The 23,966-nt window shown below is 51.7% G+C and overlaps 5 protein-coding genes across 11 annotated transcripts in view; 1 reads left to right on the plus strand and 4 right to left on the minus strand.

Moving 5' to 3' along the window:
- The window catches only part of UBAP2 (ubiquitin associated protein 2), a 127,106-nt gene that overhangs the window by 67,028 nt on the left and 36,112 nt on the right, over positions 1-23,966 (plus strand). For 5 of the 7 annotated variants that reach the window (XM_052670645.1, XM_052670646.1, XM_052670640.1 and 2 more), the window contains exons 18-21: positions 109-175; positions 1,462-1,657; positions 2,874-2,965; positions 3,344-3,394. In XM_052670645.1, coding sequence (XP_052526605.1) covers positions 109-175; positions 1,462-1,657; positions 2,874-2,965; positions 3,344-3,394 — 406 coding nt within the window. The remainder of the gene's footprint in view (positions 1-108; positions 176-1,461; positions 1,658-2,873; positions 2,966-3,343; positions 3,395-23,966) is intronic. The other 2 variants (XM_052670642.1, XM_052670644.1) reach the window with 1 other exon arrangement.
- Positions 9,970-10,548, minus strand: LOC128074661 (interferon). The gene has a single exon (XM_052670702.1). It carries the CDS (start codon positions 10,546-10,548, stop codon positions 9,970-9,972), a length of 579 nt encoding a protein of 192 aa, XP_052526662.1.
- LOC128074658 (interferon) lies at positions 14,291-14,869 on the minus strand. Its single transcript, XM_052670700.1, has one exon. It carries the CDS (start codon positions 14,867-14,869, stop codon positions 14,291-14,293), a length of 579 nt encoding a protein of 192 aa, XP_052526660.1.
- On the minus strand, positions 18,612-19,190 carry LOC128074656 (interferon). Its single transcript, XM_052670698.1, has one exon. The coding sequence runs from the start codon at positions 19,188-19,190 to the stop codon at positions 18,612-18,614; it is 579 nt and encodes a 192-aa protein (XP_052526658.1).
- Positions 22,933-23,511, minus strand: LOC128074651 (interferon). Its single transcript, XM_052670694.1, has one exon. The coding sequence runs from the start codon at positions 23,509-23,511 to the stop codon at positions 22,933-22,935; it is 579 nt and encodes a 192-aa protein (XP_052526654.1).

Genomic DNA, 23,966 nt, shown 5'->3' on the forward strand with positions numbered 1-23,966 from the left:
GTTGCTTGTAGGGACATGTACATAAATGTCCCTGTATACGCAGTAGGCACATATGTAAGTTGTTCTAAGAAAAATTCATTGTACTAATTCTTTGCAATTTCTTTCTAGCTCACTTTCCAATCATCAAAGCAGCCTCTCCCCTGCCTCAGTGTTATCTTCAGGCACGTCACATGCAGTAAGTCCTGTTAGTATTTAATAGATATTTAGCATATAGTCACTTCCAGAGGTTCTTAATTATCAGAAAAAGTTTGCTGTGTTCCAGTATGCCCAGAACTGAGGTTTGTCTCAGGATAGGAGGACTACTAGTCCTCTAGGGGTGAAAAGGTTGTCATTACTACTTGTGATTTGTACTTCATCGAGAATAACTGTTAGAAGCTTTCCAATTGCACAGCTGTAGAAAATGGTTTTTTTTTGCTAGGAAGGGGAAATGGAATAATGAGAGAACTTGTGCAATAAGTTTATTAAAAATAACCTTTAAAAGTGTCTGAAACTGTTTGAAACTGCTCTGAAAGGTGGAGTACTAGCAATCTCCACCAAAAAATTTAACTGGAAAAATGCAGGTGATGGAGTGGTATATATATCATGACAATGCCTCGTGACAAATGGTGTTCGAGTTTATCACATGGCATTGTTGTCATGTAAGTATTTAATACTTTTGAGAAAAGGCAAATGTTATTGAACACAGTGCTGTGAAGGAGGTTGCACGGACATAAGTCAGACTGCCATGCTCTGTGATGGAGCACTTCTGTACTATTCCAGTTAAGGTGTGTTTTTATGCCTGTTTTAGTTTATGTTCTTCATTCTGAGTGAATGCATAACTTGAAAATTCACACAACAGGAAGGAAGGACATGTGCATGAGTGCTTACAGCTTCTGTGTGGTGGTGATGATGCTGTATTTTGCAAGTGTGGCCAGATTTAAAAGTTAAGGCACTGTATTATGCTGGGTTCAAGCCATGAACTCCCTTACAGTCAGGTGTTCCTGTAATGTACCTAATCTGCTTGTTTACTGCATCGAGTCTGTTGTAGGTTGTTGCAATTTTAATCTTTCCAATTGCACAAGCGCATTGTGGAAATCCCAAGAGCCTTGTACTGAAATCTGAAAACAAATGCCATCTTTTAAAAGAATATAAGAGCTTATTTAATAGAAGAACTAGCTTAAATGATTAAGCAGCTCAAGGGCAAAAAATAAAGCAACAGACAGACATTTAAAATTCTGTCATAGGATTTTCTGATTTTATAGCTGTTTGAATTTAACTTTCACAGAGTAAATTTCTATGAATATTTAAAAATCACAGGCTTGCAACTTAGTTGCTTGCTTGCTATGCAGTTAATGCATTTACTATTAAACATTCTCTTGCATGTGCTATTGTTACTTAAAAGATGGTTGTTTTTTTTCCCTCAACATCTTTCACTGTGGTTTATTTGCTCTGTGATCCTCATCCTGTTTGTCTTCTTTCTAGCACACTAGTGTTGAGAACACAACTTCGCTCCAGCCCTCAACAACCTTTTCAGCTGCTTCAACCTCAGCCACTAGCACCACATCATCGGTTGTCAGCATGGCAAGCAGTATGAACACTACAAACAGCCTTGGCCTGAGCGTTACCAGTGTGTCTATACCAGCTGCTACCACACGGGCAGCTCCTTTAGTGTCTTCAGGTTCGCAGTATTAACAGATCACATGGATAGACAGAAGACTTCATTCTGCAGGGCTGTCAGTCAAGCATCTCACCAGCAATAACTACTATGCTAAGAAATCCACACTCTTTGACTAGCATTTTCAGCATGCTTTATTTGCTGACTTATAAAATAAAGTTGCTTGCTTTTGTGTTTTTCAAATTTCCTAGGGTGTGATGTGGAATTTATATAGCACATTCTATCCTCAGAGAGCTTTATAAATAGACATGAGCAATTCCAACTTGCAGTTTCAAACTAGGAGATTTACCTGGTTTGTATTCCAGGTTGTAATTAGCTCTTGACTGTGAGTTCACATTAGCTTTAATTTCAGACTTCTCTGTGACTTGAATTCATTAGACAGTATAAAAATACATTGTAGTGGATTGATTATCATATGTCAAAACCCTACTGCCGCATAGATGGAGGAAAGAAGTATCTCATGGATGTCTGGGTTTTTCTACAGCAATAGCCATATTGAAAAAAGGGTCTATTGACAGAGAAGCTGGGGAGGCTTCCTGTACTTAAGTAGAAGCAATACTCAATGTCTCTGGTGCTTCTGTGATCAACTTAACTTGCTAAAGGAAAATTCTGTGGAGGGAAGTGAACAATTTTTAAGTATTAAAATCAAAATTATACATGAGAATTTCTCATTTCCCATTCTCGCTGTAAATGGAGCATCTGACTGACTAAAGTGCCTTCTTTTACCCTCTGCTTCATGGAGGCAACTGAAACTGTCTCAGTCTTCTCTTTGCTTTTCACAGCTGTTACAAGTCCCTCACAAAAAGTACACTGGCAGCATTTAATGCTTACCAGTCCATTGCTGGCAGCAAAAGGGGAACATACTGACAGCAGAAAATGAAAGAATTTATGTTCAGATCAAGAACATTGCCTAAATTCTTATCTTCAGGAGAGACCTTAAGGATTGTGGGAACTTCTGTCCTGTAGTTCTGCCTAGCTGAACGACAAAACTGGACTGTTCTCTGATGGGACTTTTTTAAGTCTAAAGTAGTTGTGCTTTTCCTTCCTTGATGTGTGGATGTGAGGCGATTTCATAAAGTGGCATTAAATTCTTATGTTGTTCTGCTCTTTAAAAGCTACGCTAGTGCAGCTCCAGGGCTTGCGAGCTATCTTGTTTTCAGTGCTGAAGCCTTTTCTTTTCTGAAGGTCTTCTTTAAGTGTCTGTATTTTGGTTCTACAGGCAAAGCTCCCCCCAACCTGCCCCAGGGTGTACCACCCTTGTTACATAACCAGTATATTGTGGGACCTGGAGGACTTCTACCTGCCTACCCAGTAAGCAATTTAATTGTACTTGTCCTTAAACCTTGATGCAAGTGGGCCCTCCAGACCTGCTGCTGTCTATGTCAAGGCATTTTGAATTATGAAATTGTTGAAGAAATATGAAATATATTTATTGATGTTCACTGATATTAATAGGAAACTTAAGAATTGTTTGTACAGACCTAGCTGAGCTACATTAGAGTCACAAAACATTTCAGTCTCCACTTTATTTGCATGGAAGTTCTACAGTGCTCTGTCATTGCACAATGCAACATATAGCCCTACACCTTTAACTGAAGCTGAATCTAGATCAAACTGTTTAAAGCCCTGAATTCATCAATGTCAGAAAAAAAGTGTTACAATGATGTTGTATTTTTATCTGTCTTCAAGCAGATTTATGGTTATGATGATCTCCAGATGCTTCAATCCAGGCTGCCAATGGTAAGTAAATAGCTTGAGTTTGTTTCGTTATAAACAAGTGATCTTTAGTGTTGATCATCTGTACAACACAGAGTACAGAGTACTCTACAATACAAATTACTTCATATAATGTTGATTAAGAGCTTATCCGTGTGTTTAATTTTTTTTAATATCCAGAATGATTTTACCTGACGTTGTAGACTGATATAAAGCAATTGTTCCATTTGTCCATCTGCATATGGAATACAGAATCATAGTCTGTGCTTTGACTAGAATTCTTTTATCTGTATTGAAGCAACAGTGTAAAATCTCATCAGTTCTAATTGAAATCTGAGTATGAATTTCTCCTAGCAAGGGGTGGCATAGTAAACAAATATACATCTGTAATGGCATAGTATACATGTTGATAAACATTGTGTGCATGTTAAAGATTGTGAAGATTATTAGCATCTGGCGTATTTGCAGTATGCACTATGGCAACAAACCCATGAGCAGCAAGTGGGAAGGTATGAAAAAGTTTGTTTTAACTGAATCCAGAATAAAAAGGACATATGAGTGAAACTCATATTCCGGGCAGGTGAACTCATAAGGATCCTTAGCCTAGAATGTGAAAAGGTGAGTTGTTACATGTCACCCTGAAAACTGAAGTGAAGATGGTAGCATGTAACTCAGAAAAGTAAAAGGATGAAGCAGTGCACTATATGCATAAAGGTAAAAAATGAGCAGCGCACTGCAGTGATCTGAAGAGGAAAGATATTAGTGAGTGAATGTTTTGGCCAAGTTCAAGAAAGTGCCAGGTCTTCCATGTGGAATCTGGATGTTAGCCAGTTGGAGTACAAGGATGTCCCAGAAAAATACTGAAAATCAAAGGAAGGATAGGCACACAGGATAGTGCTGTGGTTAAGAGAAAAGAAAGACAGAAAGCAGTTGAGAAAGAAATGGTTTCAAAAAACCCAGTCTGACAGCTGAATTGAGATGGAAGAAAAAAAATGTGGATAATAACTGATAATTAATGGTATGTTAGAAGAAAAATGTATTGCCAGAAGAGAAGATAAATGAAGCCAAAAACGAAGGTAACAGGTAATGTTAAAAAGGATGAATATTTCCTGTAATGAGAAAAATAAAAGCCATGGAAAAAATACTAATATTTAGCTGCAAAAGAAGCTTCATAGCTGTCACAGAACTATGGTGGAAAACTGGCAGTTTTGTTGTTGGGAAGTTGTTCAGTGGAAGATATTAAATTGAGGTCTGATGTAACTGACATTCAATGATTTGGAGATCAGTGATGAAGGTTTCTGAAAATCATTTTTATTTTCTAGTAAAACTTTTTTGAAACTCAGAAAAGTTGCAGAGTGAGTGGATGACTCCATGTTGAGATAAAGGGAAAGACCTAGCTAAATGAAGACGTGGCAACCTGATACCAGTTCTGGAAAGAAGTTACCAGATAGCTAGGAAAATAGAGCAAATATGTCATGGAGAGTGAGGTGGGAGGTATTAAATGAGAGATCATGCAATGAAATAGGGTAATAAGAGCTGTAGTATTAAAGCAAGGACAACCCTGTGGAAGTAAAATAAATAAATTAATTTAAAAAAAAAAATTGATTTGATGAATGTGAAGTAAAGAAACAGGCAACAGACACAAGCAAGAACATGCTTGGATAAAAATAATTTTTTAAAAAACCTACCAGTAATGAAAGCTGTGCTGCAGAAAGTGCTAGAAGTAGATTTATGATTCTAGAATAGATGCTCTCTTTACAAAAGAGAACTTTGGTGACATGTTTCTGGTGACTTGAGTTCATGTAAGACAGTAAACAAAAAGTCTTGGAAATTTGGGAAGGTGTGGCACACTGCAGGTAAAAAATGTGAGACAAGAGAGCAAACAATAATTGGCCTGGGCTTAGGAGTGTGCACAGAACAGGTGAGCAGGAGGTGCAAGAGCTGTGGGCTTTGAAAGGTTGTGGTCAGTGTGGGCACCTTATGCTACTGTAATGCAAAGATGTATGCTTCTGCAAGCCCATGTCTGGGCCTCTGGCTGCTGTTATTGATAGGGGGAGCATGCTTATGTCCTGCTTCATCCTTATTTTTCCATGGACATTTGTGTCAGAAAGATGGTGTAGCTTACGTTCACCTATAAAGGCAGAAGATAACGTTAGAGGAGATGAAAATGGGAACTGGAACTTCAAGCTTCAGTTCTTGAAAAGTGGTAAAGGAGTTAGACGAATTGAGCATCAGGGAATAAATGCGGTTGCAGGATAGGCTGCTGCAACTCCTGAATGATTTCTTCAGTCTTCAGGCTAGCTAGTTTTCAAGTTTGTGTGTTCAGAAAGAGACTGTTCTTTGGGGTTGCTTGGTTGATAAGTAGTGGAGCTATGTATGTCACAGCTGTGGGAGGTAGTCTCTGAGGTTCCTTTTGAGTCAGGGCAGCACTGACACTAGTACAAAGTAAGCTGCCCTGGCTGCAAGTTTTGGGTTGGTGCGGAGAATAAGACTTGTGCTAGGAATGTATAAGAGGCACACCTGCCTGACCATTTCATTGCTATGCCTGTTGAACATGTGACTTGAATAAAATGAATGTCCAAACATTTTAGGAAAAATGTCCAAATTTAATATGCACAACAGTTAACAAAGTAAGAAGATAGAGATGAGTACTCAGTGAATGTGCAGGATCTTGGGCAGATCTACTCAGTGCCTTGGCATGTTCTTAGCAAGTTAATGGCAGACAGGAGATGTGGATTGGCCTGAAACGTATGGAAGAATGTCCATGCTTGCAGGAGCCTGTGCACAGACAAGAATCCGGGGATCTCCTGAGGCCTTTGTGGAGGTGGGTGAGTGGGTGGGTGGGTCAGTGAGTACACGGCAAAGGGAGGTTTATTTCCCTCCTGTGATGCTTTATTGATTCTGATAGCAAAACTACTGACAAATGTCTTTAAAAAAGGTTTTTAATTTCTGTCCTATAAATACTTAACAGATGAAAAATATGATGCAAACAAATAGATTCAGTTATAAGAAGGTGATGAGTAGCCATGGCCAAAGGGTTTTTGGCAGCTGTTAGCAGTGTCTCTGTATGGTGAGTAAAGGGGAGAGTTGAGGTATGCTCATGTTGGTGGAGCTGCTGTTGGTGTATGGCTGTGTCAGACAACAGGTGTTGTGGTAAAGGCATGGGGTATAGGTTGTGTGTGATGAGGCTTCAACTGAGTATTTGTGTGTAGTTTTTACTATTGGCTGCTGATTATTAGTAAAATGGCCTTATGTAGGTTGCCCCTAAAAAGTACTTATGGTTGAGCAAAAGAAGATGGTAAAAGCATTATTTTAATTATTTATTTTTACAAGAAGTGAACTTTAGTCTGATATTAAGATAAATAAATAGAGAAATAATTGCATAAATAGTTGAATAAATAGATAACTAGGAAGAGGGTGGGAGGTGCGCTTGGGACTAGGTGCGCGTGTTGCCCACGAGGTCGTGGATGTGCAGGAACCAGGTGCGAGCTCGTAGGCGGACGTGGTCCCAGGCGCAGGCGCTGTAATCGTTGTCTGCGGCTGCGGCTGCGGTGCTCCTCGGGCGCCGCGTCTCCTTCCTCCGTCGTCTCTTCTTTTCCTTGCTTCCTGTGGCATCCGGTGAGAAGGAGGAAATGGACCAGCAGGCGGATAGTTGTAAGGCAAGGATCTTACGTTGCGGAGGCCAAAGGTTTGTCTGAGTGTCCAGGAGGAGTCCACAAGCCTTATGGAGGCGAGCCCCCTGATGTAGTTATTAAGCACCTGTTGAGGATGCGGAGACTTGAGGAGATGATAGAACGAGAGGGTGGTTTGGTTTGGAAGGGACCTCAAGTGCCGTCCGCTTCCAAGCAACCCCCTTTCCGTGGGCAGCGCCGCCTTCCACTAGAGCGGGTTGCCCAACGCCCCCTCCAGCCTGACGTTGGAGGCTTCCGGTGTTGGGGCGTCCTCAGTTTCTGTGGGTGACCTTTTCCTGTGCCCCACCGCCCCTCAGAGGACAAAGTCTCTTGCTAACGTCTAGTGTGAACCTCCTCTCTTTTAGTTGCGAGCCGTTGCCCCCTGTCCTGCCATTGCAGTCCGCGTTTATGGTTCCCACGGCAGGTGTCCCGTAGGCCCCCTTTGTGTCACGGAATGGCTTGGGTTGGAAGGGGCCTCGGAGGTCATCATGTCGTTCCCACTCACTGCCGAGGGCGCGGTTGCCAACCGCAAGACTCAAGCCGTAGAGCAGGCTTCCCAGTGCTGCATCCAGCGTGGCCTGGAACACCTCCGGTACTGGGGGACATCCAGAATCTCTCTGGGCATCGTGTGCCAGTGCCTCACGTCCGTCTCCCCCTGGCATCTGATCTTAAACTCTTTTATTTTAAAGCCGTGTCCTGTCGCTATGTACCCGTGTGAAAAGTTGATTTTCCTCCTGTTTATAACGTCCCTGTAAGTACTGGCAGGCTGCAACGTGGTCACCCTGGTGCTTTGTGTTCTGCAGACCGGACAGGCAGAGTTCCGTCAGCTTGTCTTTGCAGGCGAAGCGCTCCAGCCCTCTGATTGTCCCTGTGGCCCTGCGCTGGCCTCTCACCAAAATCTCGCCAGCTTTCCTGAGCTGGGGCCCCAGACCTGGAGGCATTACTGCAGCTGGGGTGTCACGAGGGCAGAGCAGAGCGGGGGTGGGGGACAGTCGCCTCCCTCTCCCTGCTGGCCACTCCTCTCGATGCAGACCAGTACGCGGTCGGCCTTGGGGGCTGCAGGTGCCAACTGCTAGCTGATGTTAAGTTTTTTGTCTACCAGGACCCCTACATCCTTCTTGGCAGGGCTGCCCTCAAGGAGTTGTTCTCCCATGCTGCCTGCGTATCTTGGCGTTGTCCCCGCCCAAGTACAGCACCTTGCACTTGATTTTGTTGAACGTCCTTGGGTTTACATGGGCCCAGGTGGGTTTGAATTGGTCAGAGTCCCTTTGGATGGCATCCCTTCCTTCTGCCGTATCAGCTGCCGCGCTCAGCTTGATGCGCGAAGCCTGCAAACTTGGTGAGGCTGCAGGATCCCATCACCTGTGTTGCTGTTAAAGATGTTGAAGAGCAGTGGCCCCAAGACGCACCTTGGGGGACACCACTTGTGTCCGGCCTCCACCTGGGAGTAGAGCCTTGATCGCAGCCCTCGGGCCGCGAGCATGCAACCAATTCCTCATCCACCGAATAGCTGCACCTTTTGAACCCCCGTCTCTCCAATTTGTGACGTGGGTGAGGTGCAGGCCTTGCAGGAATTCCTTATCGATGGCATCGGTTGCCTTCTCTTTGGGCACCGATGCAGTCGCTCCATCGCAGGAGGCCACTGGGATAGTCAGGCACTAGCGCTATAGATGTGCCCCTGTTGAAGCCGTGGGGGCAGTCTCGGATCACCTGCTGGTCCCTCTGTTTTCCTGGCACTTCTGCTCGGTGATCTTCCTAGGCCTAGAGGCGAGGCTCTCCGGCCAGTATCTCCCCGCGTCTTCCTGCCTGCCTTTTTAAAAACGGGGAGTGATGTTTCCCTTTTTGCAGTCACCGGGCACTTTGCCTGACAGCCGTGACTTTTTTGGTTGGGCGGAGAGCTGCTTTGCAACCAGTTGAGGAGCGGAAGGACGAGCGAGTTGATCTGCCACCCTCCTCAAAACTCCTTCCGCTTGATGTCGTATGGTAGGGAATACCCCTTTGGGCCAGTTGGAGTCAGCTGTCCTAATTCTGCTCCCCCTCAGCTCCTTGGGCCTTTTGCTGAGAGTGGCCTTGGCTCTGTGCAGCACCGCTTAGCAGCAAGAGTAAGCGTTGGTGTGTTAGCAGCGTTGTTTTTCTCCTAGAACCAAAACACCGCATCGTATCAGGCGCTCTGAAGAAAACAGTTCTAGTCCCAGCCTGTGAAACTAAGACACAGCGGTACTCAAATCCACGCTGTGCCAGCGTTCTCCACCCCGAGGTGAGGCGGAGTGGTTGCCAAGAAGGTGCCCCGTCATGGTGGAGTAAGATGACTGTAGCTTCCCGTCTCTTAGCTCTGCTGTCTCCTTCCTTCTCCCTACCTTTGTCTGCTCTGCTTCCCCTTAGAAACTGTTTCTGGTGGGTTTCTCTGTGTGGGGTGATGTTTGACAGGATTTGCGTGAAGAGTCAAGTACTGCAGTGATACGCCGCCTTTGCGTTCTTGCTCACCGTACTCAAGGCTCGAGTTAACTGTAGGGCTACTTTTGGCCGTCCCCGCGGTACCGCTGTGGCCGTCAAGCTGCTGTGCTGAAAGTGATAATCAGCTTCTTGCTTTGGCTTTGTTAGTCAAAGCGGGCCGGTCCTGCTGCCGCAGGTGTCCCTGCTTTGTCTGCTTTTTGTGGCGAACTGGTGGATCTCCCTGGACCTGCAAGGTTTGCAGAAGAAGCAAGCGGGTACCAGAGTTTTCAGAGGTGTGTGTGAGAATCCCAGGGTTGGTTGCCCCCGAAAGGGGCTCCTGTGATTGAGCGCAAGGAGGCAGTCGCAGGCAGTTTTGGAAAGGAGAGCTTTATTTTGTCTGAATAAATAGAAGAATAAATAGACGAATAAATAGTCGTTTGTATAAATAGTTGAATAAATAGATAACTAGGAAGAGGGTGGGAGGTGCGCTTGGGGCTAGGTGCGCGTGTTGCCCACGAGGTCGTGGATGTGCAGGAACCAGGTGCGAGCTCGTAGGCGGACGTGGTCCCAGGCGCAGGCGCTGTAATCGTTGTCGTGGAGGAAGGTGTGGAGGCAGCTGAAGTGTTTGTTGATGGTGAGGTGAAGGTTGCGAGGCCATCGTGTGCGGGAGCGCGTGTCGCTGCCCGCCAAGCACTGCTCGAGGTGCTGGGTGTACCGCTGGATCTGGTTGAGGAGGCTTTGGCGTTGGCTGTCGACCCAGTGGGCTGGAGTGCTGGGTCCGCTGAGTATTTTGAAGAGGTGCTGGAGGATGTCGTGGGTGGTTTTGTCGGCTTGCCGGGCGTTGCTGGTGTCCAGGATGGTGTCGTTGAAGGAGCATGGCGCGCTGTGCTGTGGGCACGGCTGGGGTGGGCTGGGAGCCATGTCCCGGAGGAGCTGGAGGCTGTCGCGAGAGAAGGTGGCATCCTGGAGGCGAAGGTGGTTGCAGGCGGCGGCGGCTGCTAGAGCTTTCATAAGGAGCGTGAGCAGCAGGATGCTGTAGCCCCGTGGGTGCTGTGGGCTTGCAGGCACAGCCATGGTGGGACTCTGGTTGTGGTGGGCAGGAGCCTGGTGGGGCTGGGTGGTGGCAGTGGTCTGTGTGCTGCCGCGGTGCCGGCTTTATGTGGTGTGTCATCTTTCCCTTTGTCGCTTTCCTGTTGCCGAGAGATTTTGTCTGTGGCTTTCACTTTTGGCTGTTGGTTTTTGTGGTCTGGGAGCAAATGGCTTGGGTGTGCGTGGGGCTGTTGGTGGAGATCCTGGTCCGGCGGTGTGTTTTGGGTGGCTGGCTGCACGGGTTGGAAGGGGGATGTGAAAGTGGTGGGGCGGAATCTTCTGGGTCAGCTGTTCTGCAGATATCTGTTTTCATCCTTTCCCTTAGGCCTGCAGCGAGAGCTCTGGTGTATCCTTCAGTGAAATCCCTCTTCCTGTTCAACTCTGCTTTTCTTACGTAACGCCTTAATGCCGTAATGGGTGTTGGTCTTTCGACTTGAGATGTGTGTTGCCCGTGGCTTGCTTTCTGTGCTTGTTTCTTAGAAAGCACTGCAAAGTGAAGCGCGTTGGAAGAACCTTGGGTAGTTTCCGGTGGCGTGAGGAACTCTGGGTTGGCTGTTGTAGTGGTCGGAGTAGGCAGCGCCGCCTGCGTTGGAGGCTGCTGAGAACATGTAGAAAAGGCTTGTGCTTGAGGAGGAATGAGAAAGGGAAGCGATGCTTCCGAGCGGGTGCTGCGGCTGCGGTGCTCCTCGGGCGCCGCGTCTCCTTCCTCCGTCGTCTCTTCTTTTCCTTGCTTCCTGTGGCATCCGGTGAGAAGGAGGAAATGGACCAGCAGGCGGATAGTTGTAAGGCAAGGATCTTACGTTGCGGAGGCCAAAGGTTTGTCTGAGTGTCCAGGAGGAGTCCACAAGCCTTATGGAGGCGAGCCCCCTGATGTAGTTATTAAGCACCTGTTGAGGATGCGGAGACTTGAGGAGATGATAGAACGAGAGGGTGGTTTGGTTTGGAAGGGACCTCAAGTGCCGTCCGCTTCCAAGCAACCCCCTTTCCGTGGGCAGCGCCGCCTTCCACTAGAGCGGGTTGCCCAACGCCCCCTCCAGCCTGACGTTGGAGGCTTCCGGTGTTGGGGCGTCCTCAGTTTCTGTGGGTGACCTTTTCCTGTGCCCCACCGCCCCTCAGAGGACAAAGTCTCTTGCTAACGTCTAGTGTGAACCTCCTCTCTTTTAGTTGCGAGCCGTTGCCCCCTGTCCTGCCATTGCAGTCCGCGTTTATGGTTCCCACGGCAGGTGTCCCGTAGGCCCCCTTTGTGTCACGGAATGGCTTGGGTTGGAAGGGGCCTCGGAGGTCATCATGTCGTTCCCACTCACTGCCGAGGGCGCGGTTGCCAACCGCAAGACTCAAGCCGTAGAGCAGGCTTCCCAGTGCTGCATCCAGCGTGGCCTGGAACACCTCCGGTACTGGGGGACATCCAGAATCTCTCTGGGCATCGTGTGCCAGTGCCTCACGTCCGTCTCCCCCTGGCATCTGATCTTAAACTCTTTTATTTTAAAGCCGTGTCCTGTCGCTATGTACCCGTGTGAAAAGTTGATTTTCCTCCTGTTTATAACGTCCCTGTAAGTACTGGCAGGCTGCAACGTGGTCACCCTGGTGCTTTGTGTTCTGCAGACCGGACAGGCAGAGTTCCGTCAGCTTGTCTTTGCAGGCGAAGCGCTCCAGCCCTCTGATTGTCCCTGTGGCCCTGCGCTGGCCTCTCACCAAAATCTCGCCAGCTTTCCTGAGCTGGGGCCCCAGACCTGGAGGCATTACTGCAGCTGGGGTGTCACGAGGGCAGAGCAGAGCGGGGGTGGGGGACAGTCGCCTCCCTCTCCCTGCTGGCCACTCCTCTCGATGCAGACCAGTACGCGGTCGGCCTTGGGGGCTGCAGGTGCCAACTGCTAGCTGATGTTAAGTTTTTTGTCTACCAGGACCCCTACATCCTTCTTGGCAGGGCTGCCCTCAAGGAGTTGTTCTCCCATGCTGCCTGCGTATCTTGGCGTTGTCCCCGCCCAAGTACAGCACCTTGCACTTGATTTTGTTGAACGTCCTTGGGTTTACATGGGCCCAGGTGGGTTTGAATTGGTCAGAGTCCCTTTGGATGGCATCCCTTCCTTCTGCCGTATCAGCTGCCGCGCTCAGCTTGATGCGCGAAGCCTGCAAACTTGGTGAGGGTGCAGGATCCCATCACCTGTGTTGCTGTTAAAGATGTTGAAGAGCAGTGGCCCCAAGACGCACCTTGGGGGACACCACTTGTGTCCGGCCTCCACCTGGGAGTAGAGCCTTGATCGCAGCCCTCGGGCCGCGAGCATGCAACCAATTCCTCATCCACCGAATAGCTGCACCTTTTGAACCCCCGTCTCTCCAATTTGTGACGTGGGTGAGGTGCAGGCCTTGCAGGAATTCCTTATCGATGGCATCGGTTGCCTTCTCTTTGGGCACCGATGCAGTCGCTCCATCGCAGGAGGCCACTGGGATAGTCAGGCACTAGCGCTATAGATGTGCCCCTGTTGAAGCCGTGGGGGCAGTCTCGGATCACCTGCTGGTCCCTCTGTTTTCCTGGCACTTCTGCTCGGTGATCTTCCTAGGCCTAGAGGCGAGGCTCTCCGGCCAGTATCTCCCCGCGTCTTCCTGCCTGCCTTTTTAAAAACGGGGAGTGATGTTTCCCTTTTTGCAGTCACCGGGCACTTTGCCTGACAGCCGTGACTTTTTTGGTTGGGCGGAGAGCTGCTTTGCAACCAGTCGAGGAGCGGAAGGACGAGCGAGTTGATCTGCCACCCTCCTCAAAACTCCTTCCGCTTGATGTCGTATGGTAGGGAATACCCCTTTGGGCCAGTTGGAGTCAGCTGTCCTAATTCTGCTCCCCCTCAGCTCCTTGGGCCCTTTGCTGAGAGTGGCCTTGGCTCTGTGCAGCACCGCTTAGCAGCAAGAGTAAGCGTTGGTGTGTTAGCAGCGTTGTTTTTCTCCTAGAACCAAAACACCGCATCGTATCAGGCGCTCTGAAGAAAACAGTTCTAGTCCCAGCCTGTGAAACTAAGACACAGCGGTACTCAAATCCACGCTGTGGCAGCGTTCTCCACCCCGAGGTGAGGCGGAGTGGTTGCCAAGAAGGTGCCCCGTCATGGTGGAGTAAGATGACTGTAGCTTCCCGTCTCTTAGCTCTGCTGTCTCCTTCCTTCTCCCTACCTTTGTCTGCTCTGCTTCCCCTTAGAAGCTGTTTCTGGTGGGTTTCTCTGTGTGGGGTGATGTTTGACAGGATTTGCGTGAAGAGTCAAGTACTGCAGTGATACGCCGCCTTTGCGTTCTTGCTCACCGTACTCAAGGCTCGAGTTAACTGTAGGGCTACTTTTGGCCGTCCCCGCGGTACCGCTGTGGCCGTCAAGCTGCTGTGCTGAAAGTGATAATCAGCTTCTTGCTTTGGCTTTGTTAGTCAAAGCGGGCCGGTCCTGCTGCCGCAGGTGTCCCTGCTTTGTCTGCTTTTTGTGGCGAACTGGTGGATCTCCCTGGACCTGCAAGGTTTGCAGAAGAAGCAAGCGGGTACCAGAGTTTTCAGAGGTGTGTGTGAGAATCCCAGGGTTGGTTGCCCCCGAAAGGGGCTCCTGTGATTGAGCGCAAGGAGGCAGTCGCAGGCAGTTTTGGAAAGGAGAGCTTTATTTTGTCTGAATAAATAGAAGAATAAATAGACGAATAAATAGTCGTTTGTATAAATAGTTGAATAAATAGATAACTAGGAAGAGGGTGGGAGGTGCGCTTGGGGCTAGGTGCGCGTGTTGCCCACGAGGTCGTGGATGTGCAGGAACCAGGTGCGAGCTCGTAGGCGGACGTGGTCCCAGGCGCAGGCGCTGTAATCGTTGTCGTGGAGGAAGGTGTGGAGGCAGCTGAAGTGTTTGTTGATGGTGAGGTGAAGGTTGCGAGGCCATCGTGTGCGGGAGCGCGTGTCGCTGCCCGCCAAGCACTGCTCGAGGTGCTGGGTGTACCGCTGGATCTGGTTGAGGAGGCTTTGGCGTTGGCTGTCGACCCAGTGGGCTGGAGTGCTGGGTCCGCTGAGTATTTTGAAGAGGTGCTGGAGGATGTCGTGGGTGGTTTTGTCGGCTTGCCGGGCGTTGCTGGTGTCCAGGATGGTGTCGTTGAAGGAGCATGGCGCGCTGTGCTGTGGGCACGGCTGGGGTGGGCTGGGAGCCATGTCCCGGAGGAGCTGGAGGCTGTCGCGAGAGAAGGTGGCATCCTGGAGGCGAAGGTGGTTGCAGGCGGCGGCGGCTGCTAGAGCTTTCATAAGGAGCGTGAGCAGCAGGATGCTGTAGCCCCGTGGGTGCTGTGGGCTTGCAGGCACAGCCATGGTGGGACTCTGGTTGTGGTGGGCAGGAGCCTGGTGGGGCTGGGTGGTGGCAGTGGTCTGTGTGCTGCCGCGGTGCCGGCTTTATGTGGTGTGTCATCTTTCCCTTTGTCGCTTTCCTGTTGCCGAGAGATTTTGTCTGTGGCTTTCACTTTTGGCTGTTGGTTTTTGTGGTCTGGGAGCAAATGGCTTGGGTGTGCGTGGGGCTGTTGGTGGAGATCCTGGTCCGGCGGTGTGTTTTGGGTGGCTGGCTGCACGGGTTGGAAGGGGGATGTGAAAGTGGTGGGGCGGAATCTTCTGGGTCAGCTGTTCTGCAGATATCTGTTTTCATCCTTTCCCTTAGGCCTGCAGCGAGAGCTCTGGTGTATCCTTCAGTGAAATCCCTCTTCCTGTTCAACTCTGCTTTTCTTACGTAACGCCTTAATGCCGTAATGGGTGTTGGTCTTTCGACTTGAGATGTGTGTTGCCCGTGGCTTGCTTTCTGTGCTTGTTTCTTAGAAAGCACTGCAAAGTGAAGCGCGTTGGAAGAACCTTGGGTAGTTTCCGGTGGCGTGAGGAACTCTGGGTTGGCTGTTGTAGTGGTCGGAGTAGGCAGCGCCGCCTGCGTTGGAGGCTGCTGAGAACATGTAGAAAAGGCTTGTGCTTGAGGAGGAATGAGAAAGGGAAGCGATGCTTCCGAGCGGGTGCTGCGGCTGCGGTGCTCCTCGGGCGCCGCGTCTCCTTCCTCCGTCGTCTCTTCTTTTCCTTGCTTCCTGTGGCATCCGGTGAGAAGGAGGAAATGGACCAGCAGGCGGATAGTTGTAAGGCAAGGATCTTACGTTGCGGAGGCCAAAGGTTTGTCTGAGTGTCCAGGAGGAGTCCACAAGCCTTATGGAGGCGAGCCCCCTGATGTAGTTATTAAGCACCTGTTGAGGATGCGGAGACTTGAGGAGATGATAGAACGAGAGGGTGGTTTGGTTTGGAAGGGACCTCAAGTGCCGTCCGCTTCCAAGCAACCCCCTTTCCGTGGGCAGCGCCGCCTTCCACTAGAGCGGGTTGCCCAACGCCCCCTCCAGCCTGACGTTGGAGGCTTCCGGTGTTGGGGCGTCCTCAGTTTCTGTGGGTGACCTTTTCCTGTGCCCCACCGCCCCTCAGAGGACAAAGTCTCTTGCTAACGTCTAGTGTGAACCTCCTCTCTTTTAGTTGCGAGCCGTTGCCCCCTGTCCTGCCATTGCAGTCCGCGTTTATGGTTCCCACGGCAGGTGTCCCGTAGGCCCCCTTTGTGTCACGGAATGGCTTGGGTTGGAAGGGGCCTCGGAGGTCATCATGTCGTTCCCACTCACTGCCGAGGGCGCGGTTGCCAACCGCAAGACTCAAGCCGTAGAGCAGGCTTCCCAGTGCTGCATCCAGCGTGGCCTGGAACACCTCCGGTACTGGGGGATATCCAGAATCTCTCTGGGCATCGTGTGCCAGTGCCTCACGTCCGTCTCCCCCTGGCATCTGATCTTAAACTCTTTTATTTTAAAGCCGTGTCCTGTCGCTATGTACCCGTGTGAAAAGTTGATTTTCCTCCTGTTTATAACGTCCCTGTAAGTACTGGCAGGCTGCAACGTGGTCACCCTGGTGCTTTGTGTTCTGCAGACCGGACAGGCAGAGTTCCGTCAGCTTGTCTTTGCAGGCGAAGCGCTCCAGCCCTCTGATTGTCCCTGTGGCCCTGCGCTGGCCTCTCACCAAAATCTCGCCAGCTTTCCTGAGCTGGGGCCCCAGACCTGGAGGCATTACTGCAGCTGGGGTGTCACGAGGGCAGAGCAGAGCGGGGGTGGGGGACAGTCGCCTCCCTCTCCCTGCTGGCCACTCCTCTCGATGCAGACCAGTACGCGGTCGGCCTTGGGGGCTGCAGGTGCCAACTGCTAGCTGATGTTAAGTTTTTTGTCTACCAGGACCCCTACATCCTTCTTGGCAGGGCTGCCCTCAAGGAGTTGTTCTCCCATGCTGCCTGCGTATCTTGGCGTTGTCCCCGCCCAGGTACAGCACCTTGCACTTGATTTTGTTGAACGTCCTTGGGTTTACATGGGCCCAGGTGGGTTTGAATTGGTCAGAGTCCCTTTGGATGGCATCCCTTCCTTCTGCCGTATCAGCTGCCGCGCTCAGCTTGATGCGCGAAGCCTGCAAACTTGGTGAGGCTGCAGGATCCCATCACCTGTGTTGCTGTTAAAGATGTTGAAGAGCAGTGGCCCCAAGACGCACCTTGGGGGACACCACTTGTGTCCGGCCTCCACCTGGGAGTAGAGCCTTGATCGCAGCCCTCGGGCCGCGAGCATGCAACCAATTCCTCATCCACCGAATAGCTGCACCTTTTGAACCCCCGTCTCTCCAATTTGTGACGTGGGTGAGGTGCAGGCCTTGCAGGAATTCCTTATCGATGGCATCGGTTGCCTTCTCTTTGGGCACCGATGCAGTCGCTCCATCGCAGGAGGCCACTGGGATAGTCAGGCACTAGCGCTATAGATGTGCCCCTGTTGAAGCCGTGGGGGCAGTCTCGGATCACCTGCTGGTCCCTCTGTTTTCCTGGCACTTCTGCTCGGTGATCTTCCTAGGCCTAGAGGCGAGGCTCTCCGGCCAGTATCTCCCCGCGTCTTCCTGCCTGCCTTTTTAAAAACGGGGAGTGATGTTTCCCTTTTTGCAGTCACCGGGCACTTTGCCTGACAGCCGTGACTTTTTTGGTTGGGCGGAGAGCTGCTTTGCAACCAGTCGAGGAGCGGAAGGACGAGCGAGTTGATCTGCCACCCTCCTCAAAACTCCTTCCGCTTGATGTCGTATGGTAGGGAATACCCCTTGGGGCCAGTTGGAGTCAGCTGTCCTAATTCTGCTCCCCCTCAGCTCCTTGGGCCCTTTGCTGAGAGTGGCCTTGGCTCTGTGCAGCACCGCTTAGCAGCAAGAGTAAGCGTTGGTGTGTTAGCAGCGTTGTTTTTCTCCTAGAACCAAAACACCGCATCGTATCAGGCGCTCTGAAGAAAACAGTTCTAGTCCCAGCCTGTGAAACTAAGACACAGCGGTACTCAAATCCACGCTGTGGCAGCGTTCTCCACCCCGAGGTGAGGCGGAGTGGTTGCCAAGAAGGTGCCCCGTCATGGTGGAGTAAGATGACTGTAGCTTCCCGTCTCTTAGCTCTGCTGTCTCCTTCCTTCTCCCTACCTTTGTCTGCTCTGCTTCCCCTTAGAAGCTGTTTCTGGTGGGTTTCTCTGTGTGGGGTGATGTTTGACAGGATTTGCGTGAAGAGTCAAGTACTGCAGTGATACGCCGCCTTTGCGTTCTTGCTCACCGTACTCAAGGCTCGAGTTAACTGTAGGGCTACTTTTGGCCGTCCCCGCGGTACCGCTGTGGCCGTCAAGCTGCTGTGCTGAAAGTGATAATCAGCTTCTTGCTTTGGCTTTGTTAGTCAAAGCGGGCCGGTCCTGCTGCCGCAGGTGTCCCTGCTTTGTCTGCTTTTTGTGGCGAACTGGTGGATCTCCCTGGACCTGCAAGGTTTGCAGAAGAAGCAAGCGGGTACCAGAGTTTTCAGAGGTGTGTGTGAGAATCCCAGGGTTGGTTGCCCCCGAAAGGGGCTCCTGTGATTGAGCGCAAGGAGGCAGTCGCAGGCAGTTTTGGAAAGGAGAGCTTTATTTTGTCTGAATAAATAGAAGAATAAATAGACGAATAAATAGTCGTTTGTATAAATAGTTGAATAAATAGATAACTAGGAAGAGGGTGGGAGGTGCGCTTGGGGCTAGGTGCGCGTGTTGCCCACGAGGTCGTGGATGTGCAGGAACCAGGTGCGAGCTCGTAGGCGGACGTGGTCCCAGGCGCAGGCGCTGTAATCGTTGTCGTGGAGGAAGGTGTGGAGGCAGCTGAAGTGTTTGTTGATGGTGAGGTGAAGGTTGCGAGGCCATCGTGTGCGGGAGCGCGTGTCGCTGCCCGCCAAGCACTGCTCGAGGTGCTGGGTGTACCGCTGGATCTGGTTGAGGAGGCTTTGGCGTTGGCTGTCGACCCAGTGGGCTGGAGTGCTGGGTCCGCTGAGTATTTTGAAGAGGTGCTGGAGGATGTCGTGGGTGGTTTTGTCGGCTTGCCGGGCGTTGCTGGTGTCCAGGATGGTGTCGTTGAAGGAGCATGGCGCGCTGTGCTGTGGGCACGGCTGGGGTGGGCTGGGAGCCATGTCCCGGAGGAGCTGGAGGCTGTCGCGAGAGAAGGTGGCATCCTGGAGGCGAAGGTGGTTGCAGGCGGCGGCGGCTGCTAGAGCTTTCATAAGGAGCGTGAGCAGCAGGATGCTGTAGCCCCGTGGGTGCTGTGGGCTTGCAGGCACAGCCATGGTGGGACTCTGGTTGTGGTGGGCAGGAGCCTGGTGGGGCTGGGTGGTGGCAGTGGTCTGTGTGCTGCCGCGGTGCCGGCTTTATGTGGTGTGTCATCTTTCCCTTTGTCGCTTTCCTGTTGCCGAGAGATTTTGTCTGTGGCTTTCACTTTTGGCTGTTGGTTTTTGTGGTCTGGGAGCAAATGGCTTGGGTGTGCGTGGGGCTGTTGGTGGAGATCCTGGTCCGGCGGTGTGTTTTGGGTGGCTGGCTGCACGGGTTGGAAGGGGGATGTGAAAGTGGTGGGGCGGAATCTTCTGGGTCAGCTGTTCTGCAGATATCTGTTTTCATCCTTTCCCTTAGGCCTGCAGCGAGAGCTCTGGTGTATCCTTCAGTGAAATCCCTCTTCCTGTTCAACTCTGCTTTTCTTACGTAACGCCTTAATGCCGTAATGGGTGTTGGTCTTTCGACTTGAGATGTGTGTTGCCCGTGGCTTGCTTTCTGTGCTTGTTTCTTAGAAAGCACTGCAAAGTGAAGCGCGTTGGAAGAACCTTGGGTAGTTTCCGGTGGCGTGAGGAACTCTGGGTTGGCTGTTGTAGTGGTCGGAGTAGGCAGCGCCGCCTGCGTTGGAGGCTGCTGAGAACATGTAGAAAAGGCTTGTGCTTGAGGAGGAATGAGAAAGGGAAGCGATGCTTCCGAGCGGGTGCTGCGGCTGCGGTGCTCCTCGGGCGCCGCGTCTCCTTCCTCCGTCGTCTCTTCTTTTCCTTGCTTCCTGTGGCATCCGGTGAGAAGGAGGAAATGGACCAGCAGGCGGATAGTTGTAAGGCAAGGATCTTACGTTGCGGAGGCCAAAGGTTTGTCTGAGTGTCCAGGAGGAGTCCACAAGCCTTATGGAGGCGAGCCCCCTGATGTAGTTATTAAGCACCTGTTGAGGATGCGGAGACTTGAGGAGATGATAGAACGAGAGGGTGGTTTGGTTTGGAAGGGACCTCAAGTGCCGTCCGCTTCCAAGCAACCCCCTTTCCGTGGGCAGCGCCGCCTTCCACTAGAGCGGGTTGCCCAACGCCCCCTCCAGCCTGACGTTGGAGGCTTCCGGTGTTGGGGCGTCCTCAGTTTCTGTGGGTGACCTTTTCCTGTGCCCCACCGCCCCTCAGAGGACAAAGTCTCTTGCTAACGTCTAGTGTGAACCTCCTCTCTTTTAGTTGCGAGCCGTTGCCCCCTGTCCTGCCATTGCAGTCCGCGTTTATGGTTCCCACGGCAGGTGTCCCGTAGGCCCCCTTTGTGTCACGGAATGGCTTGGGTTGGAAGGGGCCTCGGAGGTCATCATGTCGTTCCCACTCACTGCCGAGGGCGCGGTTGCCAACCGCAAGACTCAAGCCGTAGAGCAGGCTTCCCAGTGCTGCATCCAGCGTGGCCTGGAACACCTCCGGTACTGGGGGATATCCAGAATCTCTCTGGGCATCGTGTGCCAGTGCCTCACGTCCGTCTCCCCCTGGCATCTGATCTTAAACTCTTTTATTTTAAAGCCGTGTCCTGTCGCTATGTACCCGTGTGAAAAGTTGATTTTCCTCCTGTTTATAACGTCCCTGTAAGTACTGGCAGGCTGCAACGTGGTCACCCTGGTGCTTTGTGTTCTGCAGACCGGACAGGCAGAGTTCCGTCAGCTTGTCTTTGCAGGCGAAGCGCTCCAGCCCTCTGATTGTCCCTGTGGCCCTGCGCTGGCCTCTCACCAAAATCTCGCCAGCTTTCCTGAGCTGGGGCCCCAGACCTGGAGGCATTACTGCAGCTGGGGTGTCACGAGGGCAGAGCAGAGCGGGGGTGGGGGACAGTCGCCTCCCTCTCCCTGCTGGCCACTCCTCTCGATGCAGACCAGTACGCGGTCGGCCTTGGGGGCTGCAGGTGCCAACTGCTAGCTGATGTTAAGTTTTTTGTCTACCAGGACCCCTACATCCTTCTTGGCAGGGCTGCCCTCAAGGAGTTGTTCTCCCATGCTGCCTGCGTATCTTGGCGTTGTCCCCGCCCAGGTACAGCACCTTGCACTTGATTTTGTTGAACGTCCTTGGGTTTACATGGGCCCAGGTGGGTTTGAATTGGTCAGAGTCCCTTTGGATGGCATCCCTTCCTTCTGCCGTATCAGCTGCCGCGCTCAGCTTGATGCGCGAAGCCTGCAAACTTGGTGAGGCTGCAGGATCCCATCACCTGTGTTGCTGTTAAAGATGTTGAAGAGCAGTGGCCCCAAGACGCACCTTGGGGGACACCACTTGTGTCCGGCCTCCACCTGGGAGTAGAGCCTTGATCGCAGCCCTCGGGCCGCGAGCATGCAACCAATTCCTCATCCACCGAATAGCTGCACCTTTTGAACCCCCGTCTCTCCAATTTGTGACGTGGGTGAGGTGCAGGCCTTGCAGGAATTCCTTATCGATGGCATCGGTTGCCTTCTCTTTGGGCACCGATGCAGTCGCTCCATCGCAGGAGGCCACTGGGATAGTCAGGCACTAGCGCTATAGATGTGCCCCTGTTGAAGCCGTGGGGGCAGTCTCGGATCACCTGCTGGTCCCTCTGTTTTCCTGGCACTTCTGCTCGGTGATCTTCCTAGGCCTAGAGGCGAGGCTCTCCGGCCAGTATCTCCCCGCGTCTTCCTGCCTGCCTTTTTAAAAACGGGGAGTGATGTTTCCCTTTTTGCAGTCACCGGGCACTTTGCCTGACAGCCGTGACTTTTTTGGTTGGGCGGAGAGCTGCTTTGCAACCAGTCGAGGAGCGGAAGGACGAGCGAGTTGATCTGCCACCCTCCTCAAAACTCCTTCCGCTTGATGTCGTATGGTAGGGAATACCCCTTGGGGCCAGTTGGAGTCAGCTGTCCTAATTCTGCTCCCCCTCAGCTCCTTGGGCCCTTTGCTGAGAGTGGCCTTGGCTCTGTGCAGCACCGCTTAGCAGCAAGAGTAAGCGTTGGTGTGTTAGCAGCGTTGTTTTTCTCCTAGAACCAAAACACCGCATCGTATCAGGCGCTCTGAAGAAAACAGTTCTAGTCCCAGCCTGTGAAACTAAGACACAGCGGTACTCAAATCCACGCTGTGGCAGCGTTCTCCACCCCGAGGTGAGGCGGAGTGGTTGCCAAGAAGGTGCCCCGTCATGGTGGAGTAAGATGACTGTAGCTTCCCGTCTCTTAGCTCTGCTGTCTCCTTCCTTCTCCCTACCTTTGTCTGCTCTGCTTCCCCTTAGAAGCTGTTTCTGGTGGGTTTCTCTGTGTGGGGTGATGTTTGACAGGATTTGCGTGAAGAGTCAAGTACTGCAGTGATACGCCGCCTTTGCGTTCTTGCTCACCGTACTCAAGGCTCGAGTTAACTGTAGGGCTACTTTTGGCCGTCCCCGCGGTACCGCTGTGGCCGTCAAGCTGCTGTGCTGAAAGTGATAATCAGCTTCTTGCTTTGGCTTTGTTAGTCAAAGCGGGCCGGTCCTGCTGCCGCAGGTGTCCCTGCTTTGTCTGCTTTTTGTGGCGAACTGGTGGATCTCCCTGGACCTGCAAGGTTTGCAGAAGAAGCAAGCGGGTACCAGAGTTTTCAGAGGTGTGTGTGAGAATCCCAGGGTTGGTTGCCCCCGAAAGGGGCTCCTGTGATTGAGCGCAAGGAGGCAGTCGCAGGCAGTTTTGGAAAGGAGAGCTTTATTTTGTCTGAATAAATAGAAGAATAAATAGACGAATAAATAGTCGTTTGTATAAATAGTTGAATAAATAGATAACTAGGAAGAGGGTGGGAGGTGCGCTTGGGGCTAGGTGCGCGTGTTGCCCACGAGGTCGTGGATGTGCAGGAACCAGGTGCGAGCTCGTAGGCGGACGTGGTCCCAGGCGCAGGCGCTGTAATCGTTGTCGTGGAGGAAGGTGTGGAGGCAGCTGAAGTGTTTGTTGATGGTGAGGTGAAGGTTGCGAGGCCATCGTGTGCGGGAGCGCGTGTCGCTGCCCGCCAAGCACTGCTCGAGGTGCTGGGTGTACCGCTGGATCTGGTTGAGGAGGCTTTGGCGTTGGCTGTCGACCCAGTGGGCTGGAGTGCTGGGTCCGCTGAGTATTTTGAAGAGGTGCTGGAGGATGTCGTGGGTGGTTTTGTCGGCTTGCCGGGCGTTGCTGGTGTCCAGGATGGTGTCGTTGAAGGAGCATGGCGCGCTGTGCTGTGGGCACGGCTGGGGTGGGCTGGGAGCCATGTCCCGGAGGAGCTGGAGGCTGTCGCGAGAGAAGGTGGCATCCTGGAGGCGAAGGTGGTTGCAGGCGGCGGCGGCTGCTAGAGCTTTCATAAGGAGCGTGAGCAGCAGGATGCTGTAGCCCCGTGGGTGCTGTGGGCTTGCAGGCACAGCCATGGTGGGACTCTGGTTGTGGTGGGCAGGAGCCTGGTGGGGCTGGGTGGTGGCAGTGGTCTGTGTGCTGCCGCGGTGCCGGCTTTATGTGGTGTGTCATCTTTCCCTTTGTCGCTTTCCTGTTGCCGAGAGATTTTGTCTGTGGCTTTCACTTTTGGCTGTTGGTTTTTGTGGTCTGGGAGCAAATGGCTTGGGTGTGCGTGGGGCTGTTGGTGGAGATCCTGGTCCGGCGGTGTGTTTTGGGTGGCTGGCTGCACGGGTTGGAAGGGGGATGTGAAAGTGGTGGGGCGGAATCTTCTGGGTCAGCTGTTCTGCAGATATCTGTTTTCATCCTTTCCCTTAGGCCTGCAGCGAGAGCTCTGGTGTATCCTTCAGTGAAATCCCTCTTCCTGTTCAACTCTGCTTTTCTTACGTAACGCCTTAATGCCGTAATGGGTGTTGGTCTTTCGACTTGAGAT

This window comes from Tympanuchus pallidicinctus, unplaced genomic scaffold, assembly GCF_026119805.1.
Source record: "Tympanuchus pallidicinctus isolate F22 unplaced genomic scaffold, pur_lepc_1.0 scaffold9, whole genome shotgun sequence".
Classification (NCBI taxonomy): domain Eukaryota; kingdom Metazoa; phylum Chordata; class Aves; order Galliformes; family Phasianidae; genus Tympanuchus; species Tympanuchus pallidicinctus.

Coding starts and splice junctions, on each gene's coding strand:
- LOC128074661 (XM_052670702.1), bottom strand. CDS start 10,548: ATGGCTGTGCCTGCAAGCCCACAGCACCCACGGGGCTACAGCATCCTG.
- LOC128074658 (XM_052670700.1), bottom strand. CDS start 14,869: ATGGCTGTGCCTGCAAGCCCACAGCACCCACGGGGCTACAGCATCCTG.
- LOC128074656 (XM_052670698.1), bottom strand. CDS start 19,190: ATGGCTGTGCCTGCAAGCCCACAGCACCCACGGGGCTACAGCATCCTG.
- LOC128074651 (XM_052670694.1), bottom strand. CDS start 23,511: ATGGCTGTGCCTGCAAGCCCACAGCACCCACGGGGCTACAGCATCCTG.